Raw genomic sequence first — 14390 nt, 5'->3', positions numbered from 1 at the left:
GGAATGCAGGAACAACTGGCTGGATTCTTTGAAAAACTATATTGCATTGCATCTGTAATGTTTATCTCCCTCAAGTTTTACTGTGTCGAGAGTTGTCTCATTAAAAGGCTGTGGGTTTTCCTTTTATTTATTTATTTACCTTTATTTTCTGTCTATAAGTCTACTGAGAAATTTGACTTTCTGCCACAAAAGGAGCTTTCTTGAGGCTTTAATAAGTAAAGTGAAATTGCTTTAGGGGAAGTTTCCTCCCTGATGATGATCATGTATACTTTTGTGTGTACGTAGGTAGATACATGAGGCCAGATGGTAACAAACAGTTCTGCAAACTGTGATGTTTACTTCCCGCATATTCATGAATTTTTCAAAATCTGAAATTTCTTGAAAGATCTTAAATTACATGTTGTAAAGTTTGGGGAAAGATATTTAAAGTTTATTTTGTTTGCTTCTTAAGAGATGTAGAATCTTTGTCTTAAAAAACATAGTTTATCCCTGAAGTATTAAGGTTGCCCTTAAATTTCAGTCTAGTGCTACCACAGGTGGTGGCACCATGTGGGGACCTCCAAAATCCCATCATGTCTCCTCTTCCTTAACTAGTCAATACGTGCCAGGGGAGAGGAGGTAGGGACAGAAGGCTGTGTGTGTCTTTCATCAGCCTATAATTTCTCTGTTTGGGTTTACAGGCTGCTGTGTGTTATGCAAATGGTAATACAAAAGAGAATAGAAGGAGTGGCCTCAGATTTATATATGAATTAAAAATTGTTGGCTTGTAGATTTCGGTAAACATATACATAGATATTGTTGTTTCTCTGCTTTTTAGGAATACACTATAGATATAATTTTTGCCCAGACTTGGTATGACAGTCGTCTAAAATTTAACAGCTCAATGAAGGTGCTTATGCTTAATAGCAATATGGTTGGAAAAATTTGGATTCCAGACACTTTCTTCCGGAACTCAAGGAAATCTGATGCTCACTGGATTACAACTCCAAACCGTTTGCTTCGAATCTGGAGTGATGGAAGAGTATTATACACCCTAAGGTGGGTTTGTATTAGAAAAAAATAAAACTGTTATGACCAGAAGTATAAAAATAATGAATATGTATCAAATCCTTGGCATCTCTTTTGTTGTGGAACACAAGAATTTGCAAGGAGTTCACTAAAGGAGCAAAAAAGAAGATTATTTTATCATGAAAAACATGAAGTTAATAGTATTGAAATATATTGCCTATACAATTAAGTAAAGACAATTGAAAGGGATAGCAAATTGTAATCATTTAGGTACAGGCAAGATTAAAAAAAAAAAAGATGTTATATAGTGTGTAGCACCATGGTGGTCTGTCACTAACATATTGCAGACTTTCTGTTCTAAATATTTCAGTATCTAATATCCACCAAATTATATTCTGTAAGTAAAATATTAAATGCTTCAGATAATAAGAATCATAAGAAGTTTGATTAAAGCTAAGTCCCCAGTCCTGCATATACTTTTTAACATGTTTACCCTTGCAAGCTATTGAAATCAACAAATCTGTTCATCCAAATTATGCATAAGCAAACATGTTGGTGATAATTCTTCTTGGCAAATGGGGGATGCTTGGGCTGTTTTTAAGCTTTCCGTCTAGGCTATCTGTACTGATCTTTGAGTCACTTTTCAAACAGTTCTTGGAAGGCTGTAGTCTACAGAAAGCATTTTAGTGTCATCTCTCAGTTTTATTTTTTAAATATGGCTAAAAAATCTTGCAATAAATAATGAGCTGATCAAGAAGCAGCCTATGCAGAGGATGCCATAAATCTATTCTGCTGTTAAGAGTCTAAAATAACAAACAAAAAGTAGCACCTTTTAATTACTTTCTTTTCAGTCATTTATGCTGTTTTCATATGCAGGCTAGTTTGTTGTATGAACAATTTATAAAAGTATTCTGCATCAGAAATAAGAAGAATTAATGTTTCAAATGGATTCTCTTCACTCAATTTTTTCTTAGCATGCTTCATCTGAGAGCATAAAAATATGTCTGAGGAGCACTTTTTAAACAGTTTATTATGCTGGTGTTTATGAAAGTCTCTAAAAAGCCTCTTCTGTTGTCATGTTAATATTTTTTTTTCTTTTTGTAGCTAACAATTCTACTTGGACTTTACCCTTCCAGTGTCCATTGAGTTTCAATGTACAATTTCTTTTAAACAGGGTCTAAGGAAAAGAGAGAAACAGACCAATGCAACCAAAAAAACCACCTGAGCTCTCCTAGAGCAATAGGTTAGAATTATTGTGCTAGAGTACAAGCTATGAAGTGCAATGAGCTAGTAATAAAACAGCAGAACAGATATTCAGCCAGCACTGTAACATGCAAACATCTGTATAGGTGAGGGTAATGCCTGAATTTGGCCTAAGATGGAATAACACTGAGACGTTCATATGTTGATTATTGAAGGAACAATAATAGGATCTGACAGTGTTCCAGGTTCGCGGGCTCCCCTGTACCACCACTTTTTCCCCCTTGGTAATTCAGGAGCAGACGTGGTAATTCTGTTAGTCAGATTTGCTTAGTCTCCTCTGAGAGTAGTCCTTGGTCTGTCCATTGCACCCATCAGTGAATCCAGATCTAGTTGTATTGCTTCCAATAAAAGTTTGGTTTTAGCAACCTGATCTAGTCGAAGATGTCCCTGCTCATTGCATGGGGCTTGGACTAGATGACCTTTAAAAGTCCCTTCCAACCAAAACTATTCCATGATTATGATTCTACGAAATTTGTGATAGTATTTTCTAAAGCAGCAAGTGAATAAGTTGATAACATTATACATGCTAAACTACTTCTAAAATCCATATTAGTTGCGTGAATTACTTGAATGCCTTGGACATTAAATGAGTAGAAATACCAAGTCCGCTGTTTCCTATCCATGCTACTGTCTTCACCAGAGCTGCCTCCATTAACATAGAGAAGGCCCAAGAGTGTCCCCACTTTCTCTCTGGTGTGTATAGCCACCAGATACAATGATGCCAAATGCAATTTGACTTGAAAAATGTGTTCTTCAGAAACTTCCTTTATTTGCATTCATAAGCTCCCCTCCTTACCCTGCCTTCAGTTCCTCCCTTTATCCCCTATTTCTGGTAGAGAGCTGAGAGATCCCCCAAATCAATTGAAATTTTTGAAATGGCTCAAAATGCCAACTGAAATGACGCAGGTCCTCAGGTTGCATATGATAAGAGTTTTTGTTCTTTGAAGGTGATGCTGGATGTTTTTTGCAGACACACAGCTGGCTATGCGTAATATCCATTAATTTGTAAAAGTGATTTCTGTGCATGTGCTTTCCTATCTAGTCTGAAGCATCTGGATCCTTGAATATAATCTTGTTGGGTTTTTTTCCCCTTCCTTTTCTAATCAGGCTGACAATTAATGCTGAATGTTATCTTCAGCTTCATAACTTTCCTATGGATGAACACTCCTGTCCACTGGAATTTTCAAGCTGTACGTGGTAAAACACTTTTTTTTCTTTACAATCAGGCATTACATTTCCTTAAATTCAATCAGGACGAGAGCAAGTGCTTACTTCTTAAAGCCTTGCACTGAAGAAAAGAATTGACCTGTTTATGTTTTGGTTAGATTTATAGCATTTTCTAATGCATTATTTAATGCACTAATGAATGAGTTGAATTGCATGCATTTCGTTTAGTTGCAACTTTAAAAACAATTGTATTGCTTAGGAAACTGATACAATGCCCATTCCAGTTAATGGAAATCTGTTGTCCTGGAAGAACTTTATTTTTATGCCTGCCAGACTTGCCAACTTTGAATTAATTCCATGTGGCATACTTGAAAGGAAAAGCAAGATCTGTCTTCTTCAACCTGTTCCTGTAAAAGCTTAATCAGTATAAGAAGTCCTTCTCCTTTCAGAGGGACTTATTTATGTGAGGCAGAAACACAACTCTCAGGCTTCATTTCTTTAATATAAACTATATTTAAAAAAAAAAAGTTCCTGAGGGAATTGAGCTATTACTGGCGAAAGAAACCCAAACCACCTGAACACAGCTAAACAACTTATTCCTAAATGTGAAACCTAATAGGCAATGAAATCAAACTTCAGTAATTTTTTTTTTTAAGTTATTGTTTTCATTTAGGACTTCTTGAGTGCTTCCAGCTAAATGAGCTTTGGTAGCTCCGTTGATTAAATAGTTGTGCCACACAAGTGAGTCTTGCTTAATTTCGTTTCTGCCTTTCTGCAAGATAATTTGGGGCAATGTCAGGCACATCAAAATCAAGAAGGTTGCACTTCCTTAACGCTGAAGTACTGGACAGTGAATCAGGCCACAAAAATCCATTCTAGGAATAATAGACAAAGACATTTTCAGTAAATGTCCATAGGAATTTTATCAAATTATGTACTAATGAGTGTCTGCGCTCTTAAGCTCTTTGTGGTCTTTTAATGATAATGTGTATTATATTTGTGTATTAATTCATAGTGGTGGTTCTGAGCCAGTTTTTCATATCTGAGTTCCAGAATATTGTGTAGGTATTTCTGAAACATTTGTATTTACATACTTTTTGATTGATCATACATTTAGCTAAATTTAAAACTGAGGCAGATATTTTGAGGTTAAATTTTAAGTTTGGCTTTCTCTCTGATGCACTTTATCTATAGCCCTGGTTTAGTTTATAAACAACTTCAGAGGTCAGAAAACATGCTTTGATATATACTGCGGCTGAACGCTTGATTTGCTCTGTTTTATTCTAGATGGATATCCCAGAAATGAAATTGAATACAAATGGAAGAAAACCTCTGTTGAAGTGGCAGATCCAAAATACTGGAGATTGTATCAGTTTGCATTTGTGGGGTTACGGAATACTACTGAAATTTCTCATACCTTGTCTGGTGAGGCAAAGTATTAAGTTTTATTTCGTGTAATATCTACGTAGAACAAGACTAACAGATGAAGATACAACTGAAAACCATTTTAAATGTCATGTACATATTTTTTCTTAATTTATAGGTGATTATATTATTATGACAATCTTCTTTGATCTCAGCAGACGTATGGGATATTTCACTATTCAGACATACATTCCTTGTATACTCACAGTTGTTCTTTCATGGGTGTCATTTTGGATCAATAAGGATGCAGTTCCTGCAAGGACTTCTCTGGGTAAGAATGTCTTTTTTTTCAACCTTGAAGGGTCTGGTACTCCCAGGAATACAAATCTGCAGCAGGGAGTAAATTAACCACAGTTTATTCCCCTTCAGATGATGACCATTGGTCACCCTTTCTCTTGAACTAGAAGATTAAGAGTAAGAGGATCCTGCTGTGGTTGCACAGCAGGGTTTAAGGAGGGAGTGTTGAAAATTGAAATCTGGTAATCTGGAAATCCTGATCCAAGCCTTGTGGATCTGCAGTTTTTCACATAAATACATTTTTTTCTCCTTTATATTCTTTTTGTCATCTCCAGGGACAGCAATATGGCAATCATTAGTCTGACAAGTATGATTAAACTTTACTTAGCACCATGGAACAAAGGATGTCGTTACTACACAGGCAAAAACCGTGAAGATCTGTTTTTTGGGTTTTTGTTGGGTTTCTGTTGTTGTTTTTTCTTTTCAATAAAAGAAATGATTCGGTTGTTCTTTTAAGCCCACGATAGAACAGAAAATTTGCAACCAAAGTGGCACTTCAAGCAGTTAAGAATATAACTTACAAAAACTGACTCAGTGAAGTGTGCTGCGAGTTCTTCTACAGAGATAATTCTGTGTAGTGTCCTCTTGGCTGACCTGCTTATCATGGTCAGTCTCCTCCGTTGAACTGTTCAGGATTCATGGATTCATGTGCTACCTTGGAGAAAGTAGTAGTAGTCCCCCCATACACCACAACAGACAGGGGGGTGTGGAGTGCACAGGACTCCAGGACTAGCAACTTTGATCTTAGCAGTGACAGATACTTTTAGTAAAACTGTTGACGGCAGTGTGACCTATTTGAGGGAAAAGATCAAGAGCTGAAGGTGTATCTTAGGGAGTGAGAGATGCGAGTTAATTTTCTTCATCAGCATATAGGATTGTGAACACGCTATTCCCACATTGTAGGAGTGTTTCCTACCAGAAAGGTGAGTCCAGGCTTCAACTCCCTGTGCTTCCCACCAAAACCTCCCACTGTGCAGTCAAGCCTGCAAGATCAATGAGTCAAGAAAGAAAGTAAACAAAAATGAACATTGCTCAGTAGCCTAATGAAAAGGTAAGGGAAAAAAAACCCAAGTCTTGGATCTTAACTTTATGCTGTTTAAAAGTACTGCAAATTTTAGCAAAGAGAGCCTAAAATTTTGAATAAATAAGTGAAACTATCTCTTGATAGTTTCAAATCATGATTTAGAAATTTATTCTAAGATTTATTGACTGACTAATCATTGGACGTCATTGTGAGTACCATCTAGAAAGACACTAGCTATAACAGGAAAAACTGTTGCATTGGTATCCTGTTAGTTCTGTATCCGGTTTGTTCTTTTTACAGAGTACTTTTTCTGTGCTGCGAAGCCAGCAATTTTGCCTTTGATCTCATGGTTAAACTAGAGTTTTCATGCTCCCACTTCAGCAGCTCTACTTGAGATGTACTACAAAGGTTTTCAACGTCATATTTACGGCTCCCTGCAGTTAACTCTGAGCTCCTTTTGTGTGAGCATGCAGAAGCCATCATTTGACATATTGTAGAAAGACTTTTCTCACATGAAGATGTTCTGGTGAAGGAGAAAGAGAATACCAGTCAAATAGACACAATTCTATAGGAATAGACTGAGAAATAAAGACAGGAAAGCCAAAACAAAGCAAGGTCCATCATGGCAAGCAGTTGTGATGCTGTGGAAGATTTGCTCCCTGTGACAGTCCCCTGTATGCCTTTTGCATAGTGGAGAGGACTGGGAAAGTCCATGTCTCCTTTTGTCCTCGCTGAACAGAAGTCAGTAGGGGAATGATGGGTGTGACTTCCCACCTGGAGGTTGTGCTGGGGTCTGGTAGACCGAAAAGTCTTTGGCCTTTTTCTTCTGTACATATTGGAACATCCTAGCAGATTGTGGTTTCCCAAATCAAAAGGTTTGAGATGATTAAAGGTCTTTAGATAGTTAACTACACAGAGAAATGCTTAATTGATTTTCAAAAGCATCTGGTGGGAGCAAAGCACTTTTGAAAAACTCTGTGGTTATCTGTTTGCCCTTTTAGGCATGTAATTTCATTGGGAAATCTATTGCAAAATCATCACTGCTTTCCTGCTGCAGGATCAGTCCATAGCAACCCCTGATTCCATGCTTTGATTTAAAAGCCATAGTCAGCCTTAGACTGGTGTAACACATTTTTTTTTTGCAATAAGCTTGTGTGTGTAAATAACAAATTATTTGTATGTTCGAGTATTGCTCTCCAAAAGAAAGGTCATGTCTTAATCTTGGACTACTATGAACAAGGCTTTGTGTCTCCCTGAAGCATCAAATATAAGAAAAAAGTGTTAACACCACCTAAATGTTAAACCAGTGAAGAGTGATATAGTTGAGAGTCTGAACACATCGCTATTAAGGCCAGCTTGTTCTTTTAATTAACTTGTGTGTAAATGAATCAAGGGAAACATTTTCTATTACTTAAGACACAGTATTGAAAAAATACCTACTAATTTAGAGAATGAGACCAGAAAGGCCATGAAGGTCATCTAGTTTGATCTGCTACGTGTTGGAAGCAAACAATTGAAAACATTATTCCTTTTTCTTGTGTTTTCTGAAAGTTTGAAATAATTGATAAGTAACTTTATTTTTTCTGAATGCGTCCTTTTGTACATTTTAATCTTTCAAGAGCCAAAGGACTTTTTTGTGTTTATAAAATTTGTGTGCTTATTTATACCTGTTTGTCTATTGGTTTTGCTTTATGACTGCATTCTATAATAGATTTATAAAATTGCACAAACTTTCTCAGTGTTTATTCAGTGTGTGTTGAAAATGGGAGAGATTTAAACTGAAGGTGAAATGTGCTGCCTTCTGTATGATCCCACAGTGGCTGCTGGATCCATAGGGGTGGCTTCTTGCAATAGCACTTATGTGTGTGGGTGTGATCAGTGGTGAACCCAGCTGTGGCTCAGTTCTTGCATACCTCATGAATGAATTAAGGGCTAATTTGAGGACTTTTCTGTGACAATATGATTGGATTACTTACACATTTCCCTCTTCCTGTCTTTTTCTTTCTTTCTTTCTTTCTTTCTTTCTTTCTTTCTTTGTTTCTCAAACAGGCATTACGACGGTGCTGACCATGACAACGTTGAGTACAATTGCTAGGAAGTCACTCCCAAAGGTTTCCTATGTGACAGCAATGGACCTTTTTGTTTCAGTTTGCTTCATTTTTGTGTTTGCTGCCTTGATGGAATATGGCACCTTGCATTACTTTACCAGCAACAGAAAAGGGGACAAAGGAAAAGAAAAGAAGGCAAAATCAAAGCCATCAGTAAGTTTAGCTAAATAAGAAGAAAAAAATAACCCAAGGTGTTCTTTATTGTAGCATTAACTTTGAGAGACTGATTCTTAACGTTCAAAGATAATTAATGCTAATTTTTTTTTTTTTTTTTTACAGTTGGGGGCTTGTACTCATTTTCTGTAAATACTACTAGTGAATGCAGGTTTTAGATCATTCCACTCATACGTGAACGAGAACATGAGCCTAAGCTAGGGAGTGGTTTGATGTAATACTCCACACTTCTTTGCCATGCCCAAGCCCTTGGTGCTCCTAGAGCTGCCCGTGGAGCATGTGCTCATGGAGGCAATTCCGTCTGGGCACAGTGCTTCTGAAAACACCACCTGGCAGAGAACTATAGATAAGACTGTAGCAGTAGAGATAATCTAAAGGGACTGAAGATATGAGGATTTGTTTGGGTCTACATCACCTAACTTGGGTCTTAACTCACTAACTTTGCAAAGGAGAAAGTGCTTATTGTAGATCAGTACTCTGACTCCCTTCCACTTCAGAAATTCTACTTTAACTGTTTTTTGTTTTTTTTTTTTTTTTCATTTACTTCCATGTTTCTTTCTGGTAAAAGTGAACCTTTTGCTTTGATGTTTGTACGGTGTGAATCCCCATATATCCCAGGAACAAGTATTATTCAACTTTAAGAGGCTTTCTGTTTGTATAGTAAGAATAATGGAACTTCCAAAGCATCTGTTGTTGGATACCAGTACAAACATTTAAAGACAATTTTTAAACTAATTAAAAAAAAAAAAAAAACAACTTTGAGGTAAAGGCATTAAATAGCTTATTAATTCAAACACTAGTCTTAATATCTGAGGCTTGATTGTAGTTATCTTTTTGGAGAGAACAAGGGAAGGACAACGTTATAAAGCCCCCTAGCAGATCATTTCATCAAAGGAAGCTGGAGCATAGTTGAATCATAATATCAGTTGTCTTTTCTGGGTGAAGGCTGAATACCGCTTGCGTAAGATCAAACAGAAATAGAAATGAAATTACAGAAGCCCAGATATGGAAATGCAGAAATCCTGTTACAAACCATACCCATTCTGTGACTAGCGCTGGAAAGCACTGGCCACCCATTTTGAGCAGTGCTGCTGTGGGAGACTGTCTTATGGGGGCACTGCAGGGCTGCTATGGCTTAATACCAGGGAACTGAGAGCCCTTATGTTTCATACAGTGGGATCCACTCTGTGTTTAGGACAAGGCTAATGGTGAAGGCTTAATAGCGCCCTGTGCTGCCTTGGTCGGACATCACTCTGAGCCTCAGGGAATCCAGCACAGCCAAGAGAACTGGAAACTGGAAACCTCCAACCTCCTTCTGGTTAGTGGTAGAAGCAAATGTTGGTACAATGGAAAGGATGGAAAACAGGCTTTGGCGAGGGCCGCGTGAGGGTGAAGGATAAGAGACGCTGCAGAATCTGGGGGACTTCCCAGTGCCAGCACAGCAGATCCAATGTTCGGTTGTTGTCGCAACAAGGTCTCAACAACACTCAGGGAGCAGGGTGGTGAAATAGGTCTGCTCTCAGCATGCACAAGGAGAAAAGCAAGAGGGGGGGAAATACTGCTTGTTCAAACCAGGGAGATATTATAGATCAGCCACTGAAGTGGTTTGCAAGTATACTCTATTGAATGAAGTAACGAGAGTTTTCAGAATCTGTTCACACATCAGCCATTTGTGAAATAATCCGCCAAATGCTTTGAGATTTTCAGTGCATATGACAATTTAAAATGTAGAATAAAGGTGAGAGAGAAACTATGACACTTATACAATAAATAGCTGGGACTACGATTAAAATTAGCAATGTAATACTCAAAACACTGTTCATTTGTGTTTTATTGTGTTCTTAAAGCATGCTTTTTATTTCTAAGTAGTTGAAAAACCACCAGCTTTTCACACAGAATTCTTTAAACATGTTTCAGCATGTTATGGCTATAAAACGATACTAGATAAGAGATTAATCAAAAAAAATGGGGGATTAAATTTAATATACTTAGATGCAAGGATTCTTATTTGGTAAATAGGTTTTTTTGGGGTGATGTTCTATAAAAACCTGTAAAATTTCTTGTTCCAAATAGAAGAGTTAAAGAATACATCTGATTAATTAATGGAAAGTCATACAATTACAAATCCTTTCTTTTTTTAATCTCACCCCCCTCCCCCCCGCCCCCCCTTTTATCATTGTAAAAGACTTTTATTCATTCTTTTTTTCTTGTAGTTACGGATATGTAACTCAAAATAACAATTTAATTGAAATAGTCAGTTTAATTCCTTCTGAAAAGTTCTCATTTACAGATGTTTTTTCCTGGGAAAGCTTGCCTTCCCTAGGTCTTCTGTTTCTATTGTAAAATGCAATAAAAGCTTATTATTCCAGCAACTGATGCCAATAAGGTGATCTTGTGAAAAAATGGGGAGATTTTACAAATGATTACAGCAGTTTTATCTTACAAAATATGTGCTGGCATCATTCAAGAAAGGTATTTTGAATTGGCTTATGTAAATCCACATTAGAAAAGATAATGAGTTTGGGCAGGAAAGATTAAACTCAATTAGTTGTGGATCTTGCTCTGATGATCATTTCACTTGAAGTGAATGCATCACCTGTGCTATGATCATCACAAATGACGTCTTTCTTTTGTACCTGTATTAGTGTTAATGCAGAATAATTTGGTTTTGGTCCTCTCATACTGTATCATAAAAGTTTCTCACTGTATGTGGAGTTTTATCTACAATATTGGCAGGCATGTACCTGAACAATCAGCATGTACTACTCTATCTACATGTTTTGGGGTTTCTTTAAGTCTCTGCCAGTTGATATAAGGTCATTTTCTTGTGAGGTGTTGGTCTTTTTTCCCCTTTTTCCCTCACATTGTCTCTTTCTTACACACGTTTTATGTATTCCCTGTAGGTAATTAGGTCTATAAGATGGCACTGTCTTTCTGCCTCCCTCAGGCCACCTTTTCAAACCTGTAATTCGGTAGCCAGCTCCAGTCTGTGCTGGTGACATGGGCAGTGAAAAGCAGTAGTAGTATTTCTTCCTCCACCCATGGTGTTTCTGAGATGGGGATTCCTGTTTTACCCCACTAATTGAGACAAATCATGCCGTGAATCTTACATGGGCAGAACCAACAGTCAGGAAATTCTGGCAAAGCCAGAGTAGGCATGAATCAGAAATAAGCCTTATATATCCTCATATCCTTTATATATATATATTCCTTATATATCTTCCTTATATATCTTCAACTAAATAATGATTTTGTACATTCAGAAAAAAATTTGAATTTACTTTTTATGTTTTATAAAACTCAGCTCTGTTTGTAATGCCTCACATTAGGGTAGAAGACTGTAACTGCTGTTTGTTAGTATTGTCAGTATTTTATGATAACTGAAAAGAATAATGAGGTCCTTTAGGATGATAATTAGCTCCCTAGGTCATCATGTCTAAAAAGTGTTGAAACAGCAGTCTGTGTGAAACTTCTTCTGGTAAAGACACTTATTAAATAAAGCTATTTGAAAACGCAGTGGATATTGCATGGCTTTAATATCACCCTTTGGGATGCTGGGTAAAATGTCCCTGCAGCAATAATGCCTCCTTAACCATGTATAGAGATCTCTACTGGACAAAGTAATTCTCTGGAAGTGGGACAACAGGACTCTAAAGCATAACAAGAATCTAAATTATGTGGCTTCCTGCTTTTTTGCCTTTTTTTTTTTTTGTATCTTTTAATTCCCTATAATTTCTACTGGTTTAAGAGAGATTCTTCTCTACACCTAAATACACAGTTAGTTCTTCTGACTGCTTCCTTTCCTGCTGTATTTATTCCTTACGTGATAAAATATGGAGATGGTAGAAAAGAGAAAATACAATGTAAGAGTAGTGTTGATGTAACCCCTGTCTTTCAGCCTGAAGATTTTAGAAGAGATGCCAAAGGTGGAGGGGGGGTGGGGGTTTGAAAGAAAGAGGATTATGGATTAGTTTAAAAAGGCTATGAGATTTAAAAAGAGAAAAAAAGACAGAGAAAGAGAATGTCTTTTGAAATATTCAGGAAAACAAGGGTGAAGAGTGAAGAACTGCATGGAAACAAATAAATAAAAGGGGGAAAGATGGGCTGTGGTAGTGCAGGTAAATGGAAGGTGAAAAGGCAAAAGTCACAAGAAAGGGAATATCAAACAGTGTATGTACAGGGCAATAAGGCACAGAGATTTTTTTCTATTTTTTTCTATGAAAATTACTTATGAACCTTAACATCTACTACACTGAGGTTTTTTTTACCAGGTATCAAGAGGGTTGAGCTATTCCCACAGAAAGTAAAAGCAAGAATTTAGAGTTGAATTAATCAGTTTCACTGCCTTCAGTGGCATTCTCCTAAGGAATCTTATGTCTTGGTTTCTAAAGGTGGGGCATGTTCATTAAGGATTTAACATCTGAGGATTAGATGACATAGCCTGGCCTTATGTGTCTCAGTCTCAAACTTCACCAGTGATACCGTACTAACCCCGTTAGCTTTTTTCGTTTGTTTGTTTGTTTTTTGGTGAAAATGTTGCTTCTTGTCTCATTCTAAAGACTCTAAATGAAGGGAGAGCCGTCATTCCCTTGGTAGTGATGCTTATACCCTGCTTGTGGACTTGCTTGATGACCCAGTCATCAAGCTGTGTCTGACTTCAAAATGTTCTTTTGTGTTGCGTAGATGGGATCAAATAACCCTGTCTGTGTAACTAATTATCCACTGTTCCCAAATCCCAGCACAACCCAGTTTTCACTGTGGCAGGTGAAAAACATTCATGATCTTTAGCCTGCATGAGCTAATTATATACAGCAGTTCATAATTCACAAAGCTCCCCAAACTGTTTTCTTTAATATTAGAATTTCTATGTCTTGTACTGAAGGTGCTTATATTGGCCTTTGCTATGGAAAGCCGATGGAATTATTTATTGTGAGGATAAAAAACCAAATGCAAAATTGTATTTTTCTTTTTTGTTTTTCTTAAGAAACCACCTGCAATTGCTGTTCGACCTGGATCAACTCTAATCCCGATTAATAACATTAATCATCTCCCTGAACGCGATGATGATTATGGATATGAGTGCCTAGAAGGGAAAGACTGTGCTAGCTTCTTTTGTTGTTTTGAAGACTGCCGCACAGGATCTTGGAGAGAAGGAAGAATACACATCCGTATTGCAAAAATTGACTCCTATTCTCGAATCTTCTTTCCAACTGCCTTTGCGTTGTTCAATCTTGTTTACTGGATAGGATATCTGTATCTATAAATTTCAGAGGTCTGACAAACTCAGAAAAAATATGCTAATTGAACAGTCATTAACACTTTTCAGTGAGCAGTCAAAGATTAGAGCTGGTCCAAAATGACTCAAATTGTTTGGATGCTTTAAAAATTTGAAACAATGAGAGGAAATATGGTGATGTGGTCTCCCTCTTGTGATCAACTATAGAACTGATAGTGGTATTTTGAAGAGAAAATTTAAAAATAAATATCCCTAAGATTTTACTTGCCAGAACACGCATGTATTTTTGTCCAGCTCTAACAAAATGCAGAGTCAAGAGACTCTGTTATTTAACTGGACGGTTCTACATAAGCTTTCAATTGTAGTCCTAAATGATAATGCAGATGAATTTTGTAGCATCTCTTACACCTTTACAGAGAAAGCCTTAATAAAATGGGATTAGTTATTCTCATACATTTCATCCACAAGGTGATGATTTTATTAATCCCTGATTTAAAAAAGTTGAAACGGAACATTTGTATTTTTCAACCAGCCATTTGTTCTCTGCAGTATGTTAAAAAGAATGATTAAGTCATAATTAATTGTATTCAGATTTATACAGAATGCAGAGATTAGAGCAGCAAGAAATGGATATATCACAAAACCCCCAAGGGTAATTCTGAGCTTGTCTTTTCCTGACCACTGATAT

The 14390-nt window shown here is 36.8% G+C and overlaps 1 protein-coding gene across 2 annotated transcripts; it reads left to right on the top strand.

Annotated features, from left to right (window-relative positions):
- Window positions 1–910: 910 nt before the first annotated feature.
- GABRG1 (gamma-aminobutyric acid type A receptor subunit gamma1) lies at window positions 911–13729 on the top strand. Of its 2 annotated transcripts, XM_074155248.1 has the most exons (7): window positions 911–1038; window positions 3379–3461; window positions 4726–4863; window positions 4982–5134; window positions 8234–8449; window positions 9361–9374; window positions 13451–13729. In XM_074155248.1, exons 1-7 carry the CDS (start codon window positions 911–913, stop codon window positions 13727–13729), a joined length of 1011 nt encoding a protein of 336 aa, XP_074011349.1. The 2 variants fall into 2 exon arrangements, with proteins under 2 accessions (XP_074011349.1, XP_074011350.1); XM_074155249.1 differs by lacking the exon at window positions 9361–9374 and having other exon boundaries at window positions 8234–8445.
- The last annotated feature ends 661 nt before the right edge of the window (window positions 13730–14390 follow it).

The sequence above is a fragment of the Numenius arquata genome, chromosome 10 (genome assembly GCF_964106895.1).
Source record: "Numenius arquata chromosome 10, bNumArq3.hap1.1, whole genome shotgun sequence".
NCBI classification, from domain to species: Eukaryota; Metazoa; Chordata; class Aves; order Charadriiformes; family Scolopacidae; genus Numenius; species Numenius arquata.
This window is presented reverse-complemented; position numbering and strand designations above follow the sequence as displayed.

Excerpts from the sequence above, each read along its gene's own strand:
- GABRG1 (XM_074155248.1), top strand. The coding sequence starts at position 911 with ATGGTTGGAAAAATTTGGATTCCAGACACTTTCTTCCGGAACTCAAGG. Across the intron at positions 1,039-3,378 it reads AGAGTATTATACACCCTAAG|GCTGACAATTAATGCTGAAT; the intron begins GTGGGTTTGTAT and ends TTTTCTAATCAG. Across the intron at positions 5,135-8,233 it reads TCCTGCAAGGACTTCTCTGG|GCATTACGACGGTGCTGACC; the intron begins GTAAGAATGTCT and ends TTTCTCAAACAG.